The sequence below is a fragment of the Paramisgurnus dabryanus genome, chromosome 24 (assembly GCF_030506205.2).
Source record: "Paramisgurnus dabryanus chromosome 24, PD_genome_1.1, whole genome shotgun sequence".
Classification (NCBI taxonomy): Eukaryota; Metazoa; Chordata; class Actinopteri; order Cypriniformes; family Cobitidae; genus Paramisgurnus; species Paramisgurnus dabryanus.
In genome coordinates this window covers 8,295,477-8,315,519 of record NC_133360.1, presented here as the reverse complement: position 1 = coordinate 8,315,519, position 20,043 = coordinate 8,295,477, and the positions used below count along the sequence as shown (strand labels likewise).

The window sequence follows — 20,043 nt, the reverse complement described above, 5'->3', positions numbered from 1 at the left end:
AAACAAGAAGTTGGTAGATTAAACAAAGGCTAACTTAAGTTGGCTATTACAACTTAAAATAAATAAGGATCTCAGATGCAAAAGCCACTAAGTGCCCCCTCACCATATTAACCGAATGCTCTCTGCACGTATTATACTTTCATCAAATACTTTCGCTTCAAATCTGCTTAATCCTGGCCTCAGGCCATTCAGAAATGCCACTTTGCATTTTTTACATTTTTCCACCTTTACTCACGCTCAAGTTATTGCAAACTTGCATACATTTCTTTGTTCTGCTGAATACAAAGGAAGATATTTTGAAGAATGTTTGGTTACAAAGAAAGTCAGTGGTGCCCCAGATCTGTTTGTTTAACATTTTAAAATAATTTCATTTGTGTTCAGCAGAACAAAGAAATGTATACAGGTTTGGAACAACGTGAGTGTAAGTAAATAATCACAGAATTTTCTTTTTTTGGTGACTATCCCTTTAAGAGTCTGCTAAAAATGTTCATTCACAAGAAAACATGTCAGTCACACTTAAAGAGAGCTCTTCAAATGTTCCCCTATCCCCTAGATATCCTCGTAGATGTAAGAAAATGTTCAAATAATCTTGATCAGCTCGCTCAGATGTGTTTGTTTTGGGTTGGCGCTAAACTCTGGACGGTGGCCCTCCAGGATCGGAGACAAATAGCCCTAGGTTAGTGTTTGCTCAAGTCTGATTCATTTCACACTCAGTGAGTTTCAAAGCAGATTTTGTACATGCTTTTTGAACCCTAAACATGTGTCAGTACTCGACATCTCTGAACCAGATAGTTGGAAACAAGAGAGCCAACCAACACAATGGGGCTTTTCAGGACCCATCGCTGTTTAGAGACAAAAGCCAAAAAGACCAACAATGTGACAGGCAGTCGCACAACGCAAAGACGCAAAGAAAGATTCTCTCATCGCCGATGTGATGCAACATGGCAGTGGACAAAAGCATTAAACGAATGAAACGAAACTCAAAACCTGTTCGTTTGCTTGTTAACGCCAGTTGAGGTAAAAGTTGAACAGTTAATGTGCGTGTGTAAGTTTTATGTGCTATTTATTTTAAGTCAAACCCTGCTCATAAACATCGGTGCGAACGCTTGGAAATCATCTTTGCTATTATCACAAACAAACTTTTATCATCAAATGTGTCTTCTGATTTCTTAATGTAAACAACTGCTGAAACAATCTAGAAATATCTTCATTGAAAGTTTGTGGGTAGTGTCTCCAGGTGTGTTAAAATCCCTAACTGAAGTATGTTAACTAGTACAAGTGATGCTAGCCTTACCTCTCTGTACATTAAGAAGGACGAACGTCTTTCGTATAGGTAAATTTAACGCTATGTTTAGTCGCATTGCGTCCACCGGAGGCATCTACAGCCACCACGTGCACAAAGAAACGACCTATTCTGTTTGCTAACAGTGGTGATCTCTTTCTCTCACCCTTTTTATCTCTCTAAGGAGTCTCCTTCGCTAGTTAAGAGCCAGAGCGTGCCAACAGGGCATTTCAGCACCGTCTAGAGAGACAGTAATAGACACCACTGGTACAAAACAACACACACACAGACACATTCGGCGGATGGCACTGAAACCCAGGCTATCTTCACTGCTGGCACACGTCGCCGATAACCTTACAAGGGGAGAACAGCCTGGAAGAAACGTACGGTATTTGGACAGATAACAACGTAGTGCAATGGTGCGGCACACCAAAGCCGTAAAAGTGTACAAAAATCGTTAACTATCACAAACGTGTGACGTTTTAAGAATGCAGGCTCGTTTTAAAATAAAAAAAAATTAAATATTTTTTGATACTTTTTTGCTTCAGTGTGTCGGTCATGTTTTATATTCTTCTGATATTAACATGCATTAACAATGCAAATTTAAAAAGTTTGATTTTTGCACTTTCGCAAAAACAATAAAGTCGGTCTAGCTTAAACAAATCTTTCACTTTAAATAAAAAAGTTCAACACAACATTAGGTTTCGTTAATATTTGTCCATATAAGAAAAAATATTATTTAACGTTACAGAAAAGTATTCGTTTACAGAATTACTTTAATAAAACATTTATTTTACGTTACATTGACTTTATTAAAGATATTACGAATTTATTCTCGTTACATTGACTTTATTCTCAAATATTACGAAATTATTCTTGTTACATTTACTTTATTCCAAAATATTACGACTTTATTCTCGTTACATTGACTTTATTCTCAAAATATTACGACTTTATTCTCGTTACATTGACTTTATTCTCAAAATATTACGACTTTATTCTCGTAACATTGACTTTATTCTCAAAATATTACCAATTTATTCTCGTTACATTGACTTTATTCTCAAAATATTACGAATTTATTCTCGTTACATTTACTTTATACTCAAAATATTACGACTTTATTCTCGTTACATTGACTTTATTCTCAAAATATTACGACTTTATTCTCGTTACATTGACTTAATTCTCAAAATATTACCAATTTATTCTCGTTACATTTACTTTATACTCAAAATATTATGACTTTATTCTCGTTATATTGACTTTATTCTCAAAATATTACGACTTAATTCTTGTTATTGACTTTTTTCGAAATATTACGACTTTATTCTCGTTACATTGAATTTATTCTCAAAATATTACAACTTTATTCTCATTATATTGACTTTATTCTCAAAATATTACACCTTTATTCTTGTTATATTGACTTTATTCTCAAAATATTACAACTTTATTCTTCTTATATTGACTTTATTCTCAAAATATTATGACTTTATTCTCGTTACACTGACTTTATTCTCAAAATATTACGACTTTATTCTTGTTATTGACTTTTTTCGAAATATTACGACTTTATTCTCATTACATTGAATTTATTCTCAAAATATTACAACTTTATTATCATTATATTGACTTTATTCTCAAAATATTACGACTTTATTCTTGTTATATTGACTTTATTCTCAAAATATTACAACTTTATTATCATTATATTGACTTTATTCTCAAAATATTACGACTTTATTCTTGTTATATTGACTTTATTCTCAAAATATAACAACTTTAGTCTTCTTATATTGACTTTATTTTCTAAATAGTACAACTTTATTCTCGTTATATTGACTTTATTCTCAAAATATTATGACTTTATTCTCGTTACACCGACTTTATTCTCAAATTTTTGACTTTATTCTCAAGATGTTAGGACTTTATTCTCGTTATATTGACTTTATTCTCAAAATATTACGACTTTATTCCTGTTTCATTGACTTTATTCTCAAAATATTAAGAGTTTATTCTTGTTTTATTGGCTTACTCTTAAAATATTATGACTTTATTATTTTTTGAATTTCACTTATTTAGACATTTTTCTCAAAAAAATATTAGTTAAATCTTGCATTATAGGGATTTTAATCCAGAGATGGGGCGGCACAGTGGTTTAGTGGGTAAAACTGTTGCCTTACACAGCAAGAAGGTCCCCGGCTAGGTCAGGTGGTCTTTCTGCTTGGAGTTTAAATGTTCTCACTGTGTCAGCATAGGTTTAATCTGGGTACTCCGGTTTCCTCCCACAGGCCAAAAACAAGCAAGTTAGGTGAATTGGAGATGCCAAATTGCCTCCCCCAACCTGTGTATGGATTAACCAGTTCTTGCCATGAATTAGGGCTGCACGATTCGGAGAAAAAATCTAATTGCGATTTTTCTGATAAAAATTGCGATTCGCGATTTAAAGTGCGATTCATTAGTATATAATAAAAGAGCTACATCCAGGCTTGTTGTGGTGGTTTTAATAGCACCAAAGAAAGATGCTGTGCTACTGTTTATTTAAAACCTCTTAAACATTGTACCAAGTTGTCTGCAGGACTTTGCTCTTCTGCAGACAAACTTTTTTTTTTATCTAAGAACATTAAAATACAATTTAACAAAAATTTATTGAAAGTTTTATTTAAAATAACATATAGGCCAATGTATTTTGGCTGTCACTACAACAATGCTTCTGACAAGCAAATGTTTAGTTTTTTCTTTTAATCATAAGACTATACTCATCTTGTTTTACTTTTCAGGCATCTGTAATAAATGTAAATATATTAGTTATTAGAATCTATGATTTAACATAAGCAAAAAATACAAATAAAACACTGCACAGTCCTCACTGTACGATTTTAAATGTGGAGCTGCAGAAGCTTGTACAGTTAAGATTAAGGAGTGATTTTAATTTTTGGTGTGTAATAAACATTTCTGACACAGAAAGCACCAGGTTACTGTCTGTCACTTTAAGACACAAGACAGCTTTAAAACTGCTCTGCTTCAATATACTGATAAACATCCAGCTGTTTATGTTCACTTAGACAAGAAAGAAAACTTAAGTTTAGTGATCACGCGTGTGCTGACTGCTCTCTGTGTGCGCGCTTCATGAACCCTCGTGCCTGTAAATATTCAAAGTGGTGCAGATGTGCGGGTGCAAGAAAGTATAATGTACCTCTTTCGTCTGCTGTGTTCCGGGCTATAAACCTGCTTATAGTCTGATGAGGCGCTTGTCATTGTTTGCGATGCATGACGAGAAACGGACGTATATACACACCTTTCTTTAAGTCCAACATTACACAAAAGGGAAATGTTTTCGCGCATTTCTGTCCTTTCATTTGCCGGTTAATGAGTTATAATGGGTTTTTAAAATGACTGAATCCAAAACCTGCCAACTTCATGACATTCCGCGTTGTGCAGTTAATTCCATTTGTATGCATTTCGCGATTCTGTTGGTGTTTTCCGCATCGCGGAAATCATATGGCCGTACACTTTGTTGAGGAGTTGAACTGCTGCTCGCTCATGTTTTCCTAATGGTGTTATCTGACGTGTAGTCAGCACCTCAGTGTTAATGCACTCTATTGGTTTAAACTGCATCAAACGTAAAATGCGCATGAAGCGAACTGTCAAAAACTGCGTACTAGATGATTGTTATATTTGATAGTTTTGAATCGAAAAAATCGCAGCTCTTGCGATTCGAAAATCGCATCCATTCACATCGCGATTTCGGTTCAAAAACGATTAATCGTGCAGCCCTACCATGAATATAGCCATAGATGATGGAGAATAAAGAACAAATCTGTAGATGTTTTTATTTTTATTTTAGCTTAGCCCTAATCCTTCTTGATAAAAAAATAACAGAGGTTAAGGACTAAACAAAACCTCTTTATGAAGCTTAGCTGACGCATTCTGTTGACAATCTGAAAATCTGTTTTCTGGTCTCCTCTGAGTTGGAAATAAGTTTCTTGTGCTATTAAAAAAGATAAATCTGTTGACGCAGATGTGAATGGACACCAATCCACATCTAATGTAATATGAAATAATCAATCACAGAGGGTTTGTTTCATCCTCACTGCACAAAAGACACTTATGGAATATTTGGAAACAAATAAGAGGATTTTAGTAAATAACAGACCCCTTAATGTAGCTGGTTGGGGTTTCTTTAATTTATAAGAAAAATGCATGACACCCTATTAATGTATGAAGTTAGCCAAATTGCCCTAGGTATATACTTTAGTTTTTTCTGACTTATATTTAGACATGTTTACAAAAAAAACCACATAGCTAACATGTAAAAAGAACCCCGTTACATTCATGCAGATTATTTAAAACAAAATCGTTTTGGTATGTGAACTCCGAAACAAACCGTCCTTGCCTTTCTTCAAAATGGTAAAATAACAAATAGTTTAATGTATCTTTTAAAAGGAACATAAAAAGAAAATGTGTTTGTGTGTGGGCACAGCGGTTCATACATTCAGTTGCTATTTCAGTTCTAACTTGACCACAATGGGGCTTTGTTCAGGCCTGCAGAACGTATTACTTGCATTTGTCATTGTGTTGATGAACTATAAAGAGGTGTTTGATAGCTCTGAGCTGCAAAATCTTTCTTTCTTGTCTTCACTGGCTTGCAGGCATGCTCCGTCAGTTCTCGAGGAATAATAGCCACTTACATTTGAAAACACTGATACGAGCTCCATGAGAACAAGCATGTCTCTTTAAAAGATCTCGTCTGTCTCGCAAACATGATGAAAGGAAGCAAAACCACACTAGATTTCTAAGAATTTGATGAAACGTCTAACTCTGAATAAGTTATAGCAATGGTGATGCGAGCCTTGAGTATGTGACAAATTATCGCAAAATTGATGCGAAAACTTTCTAAATTCTATTTATACTTTCTATTCAATATATATATATATATATATATATATATATATATATATATATATATATATATATATATATATATATAAATTCAATTTATATATTCGTCAAGTCTGTGTCGAGACTTCGTCAAGTCTGTCGACACAGCTTCGTCAAGTCTGTCGACACAGCTTCGTCAAGTCTGTGTCGAGACTTCGTCAAGTCTGTCGACACAGCTTTGTCAAGTCTGTGTCGAGACTTCGTCAAGTCTGTCGACACAGCTTCGTCAAGTCTGTGTCTAGGTTTCGTCAAGTCTGTCGACACAACTTCTTCAAGTCTGTGTCGAGGTTTCGTCAAGTCTGTCGACACAACTTCGTCAAGTCTGTGTCAAGGTTTCGTCAAGTCTGTCGACACAACTTCGTCAAGTCTGTGTCGAGGTTTCGACAAGTCTGTCGACACAACTTCGTCAAGTTTGTGTCTAGGTTTCGCCAAGTCTGTCGACACAACTTCGTCAGGTCTGTGTCGAGGTTTCGTCAAGTCTGTCGACACAACTTTGTCAAGTCTGTGTCGAGGTGTCGTCAAGTCTGTCGACACAACTTCGTCAGGTCTGTTTCGAGGTTTCGCCAAGTCTGTCGACACAACTTCGTCAAGTCTTTATCGAGGTTTCGTCAAGCCTGTTGGAACAACTTCGTCAAGTCTGTGTCGAGGTTTCGTCAAGTCTGTCGACACAACTTCGACAAGTCTGTGTTGAGGTTTTGGTCTAGTCTGTCGACACAACTTCGTCAAGTCTGTGTAGAGGTTTCGCCAAGTCTGTCAACACAACTTTGTCAAGTATTTACATACAATCGTATATAAATACACAATTAAGTTCGCAAATCAATAAAAATATATTTAATATGCATATCCCAATATGCACATTTGCGATTTTTATGAATTTAAGTTCGAAAAAACAATTAACATTATAAGAAAATATATTTTTAAAACTTAAATTATATAACCAACATACATGTTTCAAGAGAAAGCATCACTCCCTGTTTCATCATTCGAGAGTCAAATTAAATTGTTAAACTTTAACCTTTGACTATGCATAACTGTTTGATATATTAAAATCGTTCAGTTAGGCAAACTATTGCGATACGCATATTGCAATTTGTACAACTGCGACCCTGGACCACAAAGCCCACACAGTTGCAAAGGTATATTTGTAGAAAAAGCCAAAAAGACATTGCATGGGTCAAAATTATAAATTTTTCGATTATCCACCCTGACGACAGGTTTTGTGGTCCAGGGTCAAATATATCTTGCAGCCCTAACATAAGCACCGCTTATAATGACCAAAACAGCCAAAATATGACACCAAACCACAAATCTTGGCTTCTTGGCTCAAGGTGTCTTATGAATCAAATTAGCTCGGTTTAATAAGGGTTTAAGCTGTAAACAAAGGAATCTGTTTGCAGACTTGGCTGCTAAGATTGTCAGCGCAGCGGGTTTGTCAAAGAAGCAGTGAGGGATAGTGAGCTAGTCATCTTTACTCGCTGTCAAGCGTCGGATGACTCAATGGGGGTTTGGCCTATATAAAGCACGGTGAGTCAGAGATGGTTATTGCAAACACACACACACACACACACACACACAAACATGTTGAGCAATAGGGCAATCACACATGCTCAACTTTAGATTAAATACAAGGGTGGTACCATGGCATTTAAAGCTTTTACCATAGTAGCATCCAAATAACTATAGTATTATTGTGGAACATATTAAAAAATACTATACTATCGTTTAGAAAGTGCTTTCAAAAAAATGTACTGTGGTCATATGATAATGGTAATATCATGGTGCATACCATTGTACTACAATTTATTTTGTACTTGTAGTAAAAAATGTCAAATAACACATGGTAATACAGTACCACAATATTGTTATGCAAGTGAAGAGCACACACATCATCTGGACAAAGAGCCTTCCAGATGGCACACGCTAACCTCTTCCTGCCAAGTTAAACTGTGTTTTGTGACTAATTCAAACTCACTATATTAACTTTCGGCTCCACTTGCCAACTTTCTACAGCTTGAAACAACATTACATAAACAGATCGATAAACATGGATGTAAAATCTTTCAAGACAACATTTTAAAACGGATCCCATATACTTTCATCAAATATGGCTTCATAAACACCTCCACCTAATTTTCTGATAAGCGTGTGGAAAACATTATTCAAAGATAAAATCGAAAGCTAACGTTGTAAAACCTGATTAATAAAGTTAAGTTTTGTCATAAAGTAATTCTACTCAAAAACACATTGCATTAAATGCGTTATGAATGCAGATTTCCCCAGTGTTTAAGCGTGAAGAAACAGCGGCCTGTTTAAAGCGAATACTTGCCACTTAAACTACAAATAGTTCATTTTCTCCCATGCCTGTTAATCTTCTCAGACTTGAAGGAAAATCAATGGAAAGCAATAAAGAGGGCAGGGACTGTGGATAAAAACGGTGTGTGTAGGCTTTGCTAGAGTGTTTTTGTGTGTGTAAAGATTGCTGTGTTTACTCTGGGGTCTGTGAAGGATCGTGGACTTTGGAAGGTTAACAGTGAGTGAGTTATTTAAAGGTGCATTATGTAATTTTTAGGAGTCATAAAATTTTTTTTTTACAGAAATGCAATATAATATACATAACTAGATACCTTACATAGTGAACTGTTTCATTTTATTACCTTAGAATGAACCGTTTTTATCTACATAAAACGGGGGTCACCTTACACAGAAGTCGCCATTTTGGCCACCATGTTTTTACAGTAGCCCTAAATGGGCAAACTGCTCTACGGAGTGCCTTTGTCACTACATTGTCTCAACGGTGACGTGTTTGTCCTGTGGCGGCTACCGTAGCTTCTCTATGCGTTTCGAATGGGAGGGGTGAGCTTTGGACTGAGCCGTTGGTTGCTATTCACAATCTCACTGCTAGTCGCCGATAAAAGTGTACACAGTGGACATTAAATGCAGGGTTCACACCAGATGCGTTAGAGGCGGCAACACGAGTGATTTACATGATGAGTCAATGCAAAGACGGTGGTGGATGGTGCGTTTCGCACGAATTGAGCGTTGCCGCGGGAAACGCGCGAGTTGAAAAATCTGAACTTTGGCGGATTTCCGCGCTGCATTAACCAATCACGACCTTGCTGTAGTAGTGATGTGATTCCAGGAAGCGAGCAGAGTCTCAGCAGAGCCCCTCCCATGGGGCTCCCATGATGCGAATTTCCGCGTGAATGTCTCGAATGACTACACTTTCACAAGCGGCATTCACGCGCGAATGTAGCGCGTAAACTCAAAATGTTCAAGCGTCCAACTACGCGGAATAGCGTGTTTTTGCCGCCTCTACCGCAGCTGATGTGAATGCACCATTCGTGTTTAAGCAGCCCGATTTGCTGAACGTAACTACTAAGTACTACTTCATATTTAAGATAAATAAAAATACACTTGAAATGTTAAAATACGGTTCATTTCAATTTATATGTTCCAACCTGGATCACAAAAAAAGAGTAGGGCGTGTATGTACCTGCCACATTGACTTTCTCAGGGTTGACGGGAATGGGTCCGGGTGTCGAGGTCCCGTTGGTCAGGTTGCTGATGGTCCCGTTGTAGATGACGTTGTCCACTTTTGACTCCAGCTTTGATAGTCTTTGCATTATATTATCCAATAAAACAGCCAAAGTTTTCTTCAGATCTACATAAAAGAGAAGACATACGATCAGATGATATTAAAGATTATTAACAAAATTGTACCAAATTAAATTAAAAATCAGTATTAAAAAAGAAGCAAAGAGTGAAGAGAGAGATATATAGAGAGGAATGTGTTTTATTATACTAATGTATCGTGATTAATTGTGCATTTGGTTTTATTATTGCTTAAAAGAGGAATCTCAGGTGTCTCTGACATTCTGCTCTTCAGATATCAATTTCCAACTTTAATGTTTTATCTATTTTAAGATAATTTATATAGCCTCTATATCTCTAACCAAACTCTTTCTAACAAAACGGTCCAAATCCCAATGGATTTTCTCTGAATATGATAGATGACAGATGGGTTGAGTGGTTATAATCCATATTTCTGTTTCACATGTGCTGTTTTTCATGATGATGACGACAACGTGACATCATCACACACCAATGGCCTAATCCCTGAGAAATGAGAACAATCCTCAGGGCAGACAACGGTCCCTCAGACTCGCCGGTGTGCACGAGATTAACGTTTTCATTTTCAGGAAACAAGGCTATCTCTTACATAAGCTAAGTGAAAGTGACGTTAAATCATTTTGGTTTGAAAAAACTAAAAACATCAATGATATTAATGAGGTCATATCGTAGGATGTTAAAATGAAATTAAAATTAAAAATTGTAATTTGATTTGTAATATTGTGTTTTTTTTTAAATTGCTCTTTTTACAAATCTGTGAGCTTTATTATTATTTTTTAAATCCATGTGCCCTCATAAAGTTTAATTAAAAACACAAATCTCCACCCCTTCTCGAAACGATCTTTCTTTACTTCCACTCGTATGGTATGGCAAGTGGGCGGAGTCCGGACAAAATTGCAGCGATTAGCAAATAGCAACATGACCCAACTTCAAATGATCCAACCAAGATTGACAAATTCATGTCCAGCCCTACCTTTATTCCTTACAGAATAAAGCCGTTTCACTCGGATATACTTCACAGTGGGGAAAATTAAACAATTGCTACTTACGTTTCGCGGCGACTAACTATTTTTTTAACGGAAAAACGCACACCCATACCACTCAACGCCTACCAAAAACATCTTGTTTCGTAATCACAGTATTTTTGTTAAAATCACTTTACAGGTTAATCAAAGGGCTGGAGAACAATAGTAAAAAGATGGTACTGATGATATTGATATTATTTTTTTGCAAGAAACTTACATTATAGGAATTCAGGAGTGCTTAATTCTTAGAAATGTTTTTTAAGGCTCGTACCGCAATCAAAAGAATTCAACTTGAGGCATATTTTGCTGCGGGTAAAAATATTGATATACTTTCAAAAGACAATAGTAAGACTGACATACAGAAAGGCTCACCGAGACAAACCCAGACCTGTAAGACTAGACCTGAGAAATTCAAGGTAGGACATGTGTTTTTACACCGACTAATACCACACTGAGTTACAACATTTATTGATTTAATAATTGAATAAAGTGTCTCTCCCTTACCGAACCTGTTTGTCTATCTTGCCTGTTAAATGCAAATACACTGACTGCATGCGCTTCCTGAAGCTTCCATAAGTGACACTAATTGAAAGAGCAGGATCGGATGGAAAAGTGAGATACTGTAAGGAATTACAGTAACCAAAAAAGCCACAGCTTTAGTTTACAAGAAAATCATAATGAAATATGAAAATTAGTAGGCACTATTAAGGTGCGTTAACGCTAAAGACAGTAACTATAAAGATAGAAAAAATTTTTTTATTTACGAGTACAAAACCACAATTTAATAAAATGATATGGTTGGAATCACGTTCAGAGTGATTTTTATTCAAATGATGAACAATAAAATGTTGACAGCCAATCAAAATCCACTCAAATTTAAAAGGGCCACCACAGTGAAATTGCAGTGCATATAAGCTTCGAATTAACGTAACTTTATCATCCGTTGGTGTGGTATTTATAATTATATCGTTCTTAGTATTAACAAACCTAGAAAAACAGATGCAAACTGAACACAAAAGATAACTACAGATTATAGGCTAGGACTGAACGATAATAAAAAATTTCTTAATTGCTGATTATTCGTTTTGATATTGTAATTACGATTATTCGTTTTAACATTGAAAACCAAACATTTTTGAAACAATTAAAACTTTCTATACATCCAAAACTAAATAATATAATCAAAAATTATTATTGGAGTTACGTTGTTAGTAAAACAATTCAAAACAAATGGATAAAAAAAACACGTCAACTTATCAATTTAAAATCTCTAATTCACCACTATATTTGGTGCCCACACCAAAAATTAGCACAAATGGATAGCTGTAATTGAGGGGTTTGGCGATTATATAATTGATCCATACGTTATTGTAATCCCGATTTGTTTTTGTGCAGCCCTATTATAAACTACATAAAGCAATAAAATTAAATAAACACAATACTATTACAATAGTTTAAGTAGAAATCCTTTACTTAGAGATTCACATGCACAGCGAACTATGGATTCATACTTTAGATTTATTTACAATTTTGTATAGTTTAAAAAAATTTTTTAAACAAACTACAGAATCAGCCAGCTCCAGATTCCAGCAAACTGGAGACCAAACTACAAAACAACAGACTATAACGGCTATAAACTCATGCACTAAGACCTCTGATAACAAGTCAATGCTTTACTACTGGAGACCAGTCTTGAGAGAAACAGTCTCCATCACTTTAACTAAGTGATGAGGTGATTGAATTAGATAAAGCCAGGGTGAAACAGATCTCTCATATTACGATAAATCATGAATGATGCAAGACTCCTCATTGGCTAAGAGCCGAGCCACCTAACATTAACAATGGGAAACGAGCAAGTGCTTACTCGACAGACACGTCGGTCACTCACAGACTGTTGAGGAAGTGTTAAAAGAGCACTCACCAAATGAAAGGATGTGTACTGAAATAAATATATAAAATAGTCATAAATAGAAATTTGGTTGACACTGCTTATACTTAGGGCTGCGCAATATAGCAAAACATTACAGTATATGTGAGATGTGCTAAATTTATTTTATGTGTCTATCAAATGCGTGTTGCACGCTTAGACTGTCCAAATAAGACCAATCAGAAGGGGGCTTACTAAAAACCATCAAGTAGGTCTTATATTGTTATACTTTTGGCTAGATCGCGGGCGCAAAAGTGAACCTAACCTAAATATGGCAGGAGTAGAGACGAGTTAATAAGTATTACATGTTTATTTCAGTATTATAGATACATATCTAAATGATTTTTAAAAATAGCTAATAAAAATAGCATTATATGATATATCGCAAAAATACCGTTTTCGCAACGGCCAACATTAGAATCGCATATTGCATAGTTGATCACACAAAATTTTGCATATCGTGCAAAATTTGGGGGTGTAAATGATGGGTACCACGATGCTGAAATGTAGTTGCTATTAAAGTCTTCTGAGTTTTTTTGTTTCAGATCACTAAATCGACACATCCTTCGATCTATGGGATTTTTTTCTCCTTCACCATAAAATAACAGCACACCCCTTCGCAACAAACTGCATTAATATTTTTCCGATTTTAAAATTCCAACCATTTAAGACAGGCAGTTAGTTTTATGAACCCTAATAAAGACTGGGTACGTTTATTGTCTTCTAATTTACCAAAGGGGAAACATAAATCGATATGTGATGACAAGACTTTGAAGAATGTTAGCAAGAAAAAAAAAATATTATTATATAACCTCGGAACCCAAAGCAACAATAATGCTTTACTTCTTTAAACACCTGTGCTAATATTTGCTTGGATGTACAAACAGGCGTCTGTGATTTAACATTTACCATACTACATTGTAAAATAAATCTTTGGTGTCCCCAGAGTACTTATGGGAATTTTTAGCTCATAATACCATATAGATAATTTATTATATCGTGAAAAATATTTGCACTAAATGTGAGTGCCGTGGTTGGATAGTGCAGATTAAGGGGTGGTATTATCCCCTTCTGACATCACAAGGGGAGCTAATTTTCAATGACCTATTTTTCATATGCTTGCAGAGAATGGTTTACCAAAACTAAGTTATTGGGGTGTTATTTTTTTGTCACATTTTCTAGGTTAGGGTGGGGACCAAATTATAGCACCAAACATGGAAAAAGTCAAATTTTCATGATATGTCCTCTTTAAAATGTAAGTTTTTTGGTATTTTAATTTATACATGGAAGTTGAAAAAAAGAAAAAATTTTGGGTTCAAAAATATATTTCACTTTTTACAGTGTATATAACACAATATAATAACCTGTAAAAGCTTAGGTTTAAATTAGCAGTAGCTTTGACCCACCGCTGTGTTCATCCTTCCATGATAATGTTACCTCTAACAGCCCACGACTACATCCTACACTGACATTTAACCTGCGGGAGCATGGCATTAAGGTCACATGTCTCGCCTCGAGAAACCCGAAAGCCACTGTCTCTCGCCTCCACACAACTCCCGCAGGTTGATTTACCTACGAACGGCAAAATAAAGCCACAAAGTGAGTTTGCTTATATGTCACCTCTTAAAGAAGCCATTTAAGGTATTTGCTGGTAACCGTGTGGTGCGTGTATTTTTCTTCTGCGGATCAATATTCGCCGTAATGAGGCTTCTCGCCCAACAGAGCTCCTCTATTAGAGCCACAAATAACTTATCGATGGCTTTGAGTCGAGAGAAAGCTGAAACTGAAACCGTCGTGGGTTTCTTCTCTTCTTTAAACATTGCCTGTCATGGTTTTATCCTGCTTGGGTCTGCAAATGTTGCGTGAGCTAAATATAGGTTTAATATAAGTTTACGGTATCGTTCCGCCGTTCTGTGGTGCAGGGAAGAAAAACTGAACAGGGAGAGCTGTGATGTGACCGGCCGCAATGCTGCAGCAATGACGATTTATGCATTTGATATGGAAAGCTGCTGCAATGTGACTATTGGATGCAAATTTCATGCAAACCTCTAGGTTGTCGCTCTCGGGCAGCTGACTTGGTTTCTTGTACTTCTGATCTTTAAACAAATTGTTAATAAATATAAATTAAGGTTAAACATTAATGTAAATTAGAAAAAAATATGGCACTAACAAGGCAACTATGGGTTCGAACCCTAGTGGCCATAACAATAAATGTGCAACCAGTGTTGCAATATAACGACAACCAGTGTTGTAGTCGAGACCATCTAAACCGAGACCAAGAAAAGACCAAGACCGGACGGTGTCAAGAAAAAGAGAAGAGCAAGACCAAACGGTGTTGAGACAAAGACAAGACCAAGACTTTAAGGGGCCAAGACCAAAGATAGTCAAGGCCGAGACTTGACCAAGACCTTAAAAAATGGATGGAAAAGTTATTCATGGATTTCTTTTTGGAAAAACCCCTATTTATCTCTTGCTGGCACAACAGTAAAATGTCTTTTAAAGCCAGAAGTTTTCCATACAATCACATAAATGATATTAACAAGGGATGCTATACAATTAATCGCGATTAATCGTTAGCAGAATAAAAGTTTTTGTTTACATCACATATGTGTGTAAACTGTGTATAATAAATATGTATATATATAAATATGAACACATTCATGTATAATTTTAAGAAAAAAAAATGTATATATTAAGTATTTATATTTATATATAATATAAATAATACATAAATATACAAATGTATATACACATGTAAACATTTCTAAAACTTTACATGCATGTGTGCACATTTATTTATACAAAGTTATTATACACAGTTCACACACACACATATATGATGTAAACAAAAACTTTTATTCTGCTAACGATTAATCGCGATTAATTGTTTAGCATCCCTACAATGCACCAGTAATTTAGTGTACTTCCCGCAGTTGTGGTCTTGACCGGTCTTAAGTAAAATCTTAAGACCACCAAGTCTGAGACTGAGACCAAAGACAGTCGAGACATTAAAAAATGGTCTTGAGTATGGCCTTAAGACCAAGACCGCTCTCAAGTACTACAACACTACAACCCAGCATCACGAAATTATGTACCTATAGTCACGTAAATTTGTGAGTCTTTTCCGTGATACCGACACGTTTTTCCGCCTTTTTAGCGCCAAACCTTTCCTATATCCTAACTCCAACTCTAAACCTAAACACAAACCGAAAAAAACAAAAAGCAAAGAAAGAGACTCACCGTAAGCCGTCATGGTGCCCACGTAGGGCCCGTCCATCACGCTCTGGTTCTCTTCTGCGAGAGCTTTGATGTATCGCTTGCTCAGGTCCAAAATCTGTGACCGCAGCTGGGCGCTGCTCTCGTGCGTCGCCCTCTGCTGGATGGTGAAATGAAGCAGCATCATCCCCCATATGAAGCCGAAACTCACCAGGAAGAAACCCAGCTTTTGGGAGGACAGCTTCCACAGATACACAGAACCCATGGCGAGGGAGTTCGTTCGTGGGAAGGCCTACGGTTCAGGACGGGTTCGACATCACGGTGGCGTCAACTGGGGAGAGGATATAAGCGGAGGGATCTGGCTTTTCTTCTTTACGTCTATTTCTCGTTGTAGCCCATCCCTTCGAGCTCTTGATCACACCAGAGATACGCCCACCAAATATGCCATAGCGGTGAAGACGCTGAAAAAGTCAATATAAGTCAAAGTTAAAATGGAGATACAGAACATAATGATCATACAAAATTCCAAAAATATCAGGTTGTAAAGCCACATATTAATCACATATTTACAAATGAGTCATTCAGCTTTAATGGACTGTTAGGGATTGGCACATATTTCTTCTGGCTGGGTGTGTTTCGTGAAGGGAAGCTGACAGAGATTAACATTTTGAAGACTTACGGTGAACACCAGAACGAACAGTACTGATACTAAAACGTGACGCGTAAGCTGCAGATCACTGATTGGTCAGAATCGACACTACCAGCGTCATCGCTAAACGCAAATTAGCTTAGCCACATGCGGCATCACTTGTGCTTTACTGTACAAATTTCCAACCTCCCTTTTAGCGATGAAAAACATCCACGTCGCGGATTAAGAACCCCATTTCATGGATATGCTCAGTTGCTCCTGAGCGTTTGTTTATTGCGCGTTTACGATGATGTAACGGCAGTAGAGCCAGCGCAACTGTAACGGTACATTCACACTGGGCGAAAGCGTTAACGCTTGAAACAGTGGCCGCAACACATGCTCCATTCTTGCATTAACGTAATTGGCTGGATCGCACTAGGTTATTTGCATAAGGCAATCAACGTACGCCTTGGCACTAGAAAAGTTAAGAAATGTTCAACTTCTGCCACGAGCAACGGCAGTGACGTGACGTTGAAGGATCCACAATTCAGTTCGACAACGCATGACCATTAAAAGTAAATGCACCATGTTGGAGACCACTGGTCTATACAGTATATTTGAAAAGACACAAAAGTGTGGATGAATAATGCCACAATTCTGGGGAGAGCTGTTTCTTTAAATTGCTATTACTCAATCCTAATCCAGAACTATTTGAACCCTGTCGACATCCCATGATATTACTCATAGACCTTCTTTAAACATGTGTTGCTTAGCAGCGTAACATCATATGACCACCGTTCTTCACCATAAACGGGTAATCTTTCAAGATGAGAAGAGCTTGCGTTTCAATGAGTGGATTGAGCTCTAGTTGAGGGAAAAAATCTGTAGCTTACCTCCACTGAAAGATTCAAAGAGAATGAAAAGCAAATATTTATTTTAGGTAAACACATATACGCCTGTTTGCATTCAGCCACAGATTTAAATACCGCGAGTGGGCATGTGTGACTTGATGTCTAAAGGTTAAATATACATCAAACCATTAACTGTTGAAAAGAGTGAAGGTGACAATAATGACACTATATTCCCTGTATGAATCAGTTCGATTATATCTGACCTTTGACTCTTAAAGGAAATGTTTACTGGAAAAGTAAACTTCCTAGTCCAAATGACTCCAGTGGGTATGTCTTCTGATGTGAAATGATACGTTTGAGAGAGATTTTTATTTTTATATTTCGAGAATATTTAGCTATATTAAAATCAAGTGATACATTCAAACAAGGCGGCATAAAGCTTCACGAAATGTAATAAAAAAATCGAAATGTGATCATTTGGTTAAAGAAAAATTAGATACGATATGCAACACAAATTTATTATTTATTCATTTTCTTAATCGTAATATAACCAACATACATTTTGCATTAATTCTGGGAAAAATAAAACATCACTTTCTTTGTCTCTCCAGCCAACTATAAAAAAATTCACATTGTTAATATCATTTGTTGATATGAATTGCAAAATCCGCACTTTGCGCTATTTTTGTGCTTTCAATATATCTTTAAAGTCGATAACTTCAAATACATTTGGTTTTCGCACATCTCGTGATGACTAATTTTTAATTTATGATGATAAATTATTTGTTTGTGCTGTATATGGGAAGTCATATACATTTATGATGGCATGAGAGTAGTCTCAGCCTCAGATGTCACGACCACAGAATGTTGGCTAAACTTCTGATGTTTATTGTACACTTTCCTGGAAACCCTGTGGGAATGTCAAAGTCGTCTTTTGATTTGTTGAAATAAACCGGATTTCCAGGAGACGCGAGTCGGTCCCTGGAAAACAAAGCTCTTGTTCCATTGAGGAAGAGAATCAGTCGTGTTCACGTGGATAATAATGACCAGTTATCATGATCAGCTAAACATTGGATTCTCAAAAATGCAAAGTTTGCGGCACAAACTCTCTAAAAGACTTCCAAGAGTTTTGCTTGAGGCAGTTGATGGAGTCAAAAAGTTCAGATTTGGGTGAATTATTCCTTTAAAGGAAAACAACACCGTTTTTCAATATTTTTGTTTTTTATTTCCTCAACTTAGACAAATGAATATATCGCTATCTTTACTCAATGCTTGCACTTAAATTTTGTACAGCGCGTTGTGAACATGTTAGCATTTAGCCTAGCCCCATTCATTCCTTAGGATCCAAACAGGGATGAATTTAGAAGCCACCAAACACTTCCATGTTTTCTCTATTTAAAGACTGTTACACGAGAAAGTATGGTACAAAATAAAACGTGGCGATTTTTTAAGCGGATAAAAAATGAGAACTATATTGTATAGCAGAAGAGCACTTAGCACTTCAACCTCGGGCACATTAACATCATCATTCCTGACTACTCCCCCTCTCGCTCAAACTTCCGTCAATATTACTGCGCCCGAGGCTAAATGCTAACACATTCACGACGTGATGTACAAAGATTTAGTGTACGCATTGAAAAAGATAGGTATGTATTAATCCGTCTAAGTTGAGGTAAAAACATTGTAAAATATTGAAAAACGGGGGATAGTTCACCGAAAAATGAAAAAATGAAAATTCGGCCATCTTCCACTCAATCTAATGTTGTTACAAACCTGTATAAATGTCTTTGATCTGATGAACACAAAGAAGGATATTTTGAGAAATGTTTGTAACCAAACCGACCAGAAGCCCCATTGACTTATATAGTATTCTTTTTCCTACTTTGGAACTCAATGGGGCTTGAGTAAATGATGACAATCTTTTTTTTTTGTGTGTGTGAACTATCCTTTTAAATCTTATGAACTCAAACTGCAAACAGCGTTTTTTATTTATCTTCCTGTGATCTTAAAATTAGGGATGCACCGATAGGATTTTTTGGGCCGATACCGATACCGATTTAAACAGACAACTTCTGGCCGATACCGATGCAGATACCGATATTAAACACTTGTATACAATACTATACAGTTGGTCTATTAGCTAGTTTATTTCTGCATCAAATTATTTTTACTAAACATGGATTGGATCTAATTAACATTCAACTGACCAACATAATAAGAGAGGCACAAATTAACCAAAATCAAATATAATAAGACAGCATGACAACCTTCAAAGGTGTTTTTTGCTATTATTTTATTAACAACATTAACTCATTTTTTACATATAATGGATTTCTTTATGCAGTTAATTAATAAACAATCGGTATCGGCCTTTCTCGTGTTATTTGCCGATGGTTTCAAATTCATCAAAAATCGGCCGATAAATATCGGTGGCCGATACATCGGTGCATCACTACTTAAAATACAACAAAGACTTTTAAATGTGTCCCTTAACAGTAATAATGCAAAGATTCAATGGAACCAGAATTGAAGCCACACAC

At 36.1% G+C, this 20,043-nt stretch overlaps 1 protein-coding gene across 1 annotated transcript in view; it reads right to left on the bottom strand.

Annotated features, from left to right (window-relative positions):
- The window catches only part of mgat5 (alpha-1,6-mannosylglycoprotein 6-beta-N-acetylglucosaminyltransferase), a 115,740-nt gene that overhangs the window by 86,273 nt on the left and 9,424 nt on the right, over window positions 1–20,043 (bottom strand). The window contains exons 2-3 of the mRNA XM_065244573.1: window positions 16,049–16,485; window positions 9,720–9,887 (exon numbers count right to left, since the gene is read on the bottom strand). Of these exons, the coding sequence (XP_065100645.1) occupies window positions 9,720–9,887; window positions 16,049–16,289 (409 nt within the window). The 5' untranslated portion in view covers window positions 16,290–16,485. The remainder of the gene's footprint in view (window positions 1–9,719; window positions 9,888–16,048; window positions 16,486–20,043) is intronic.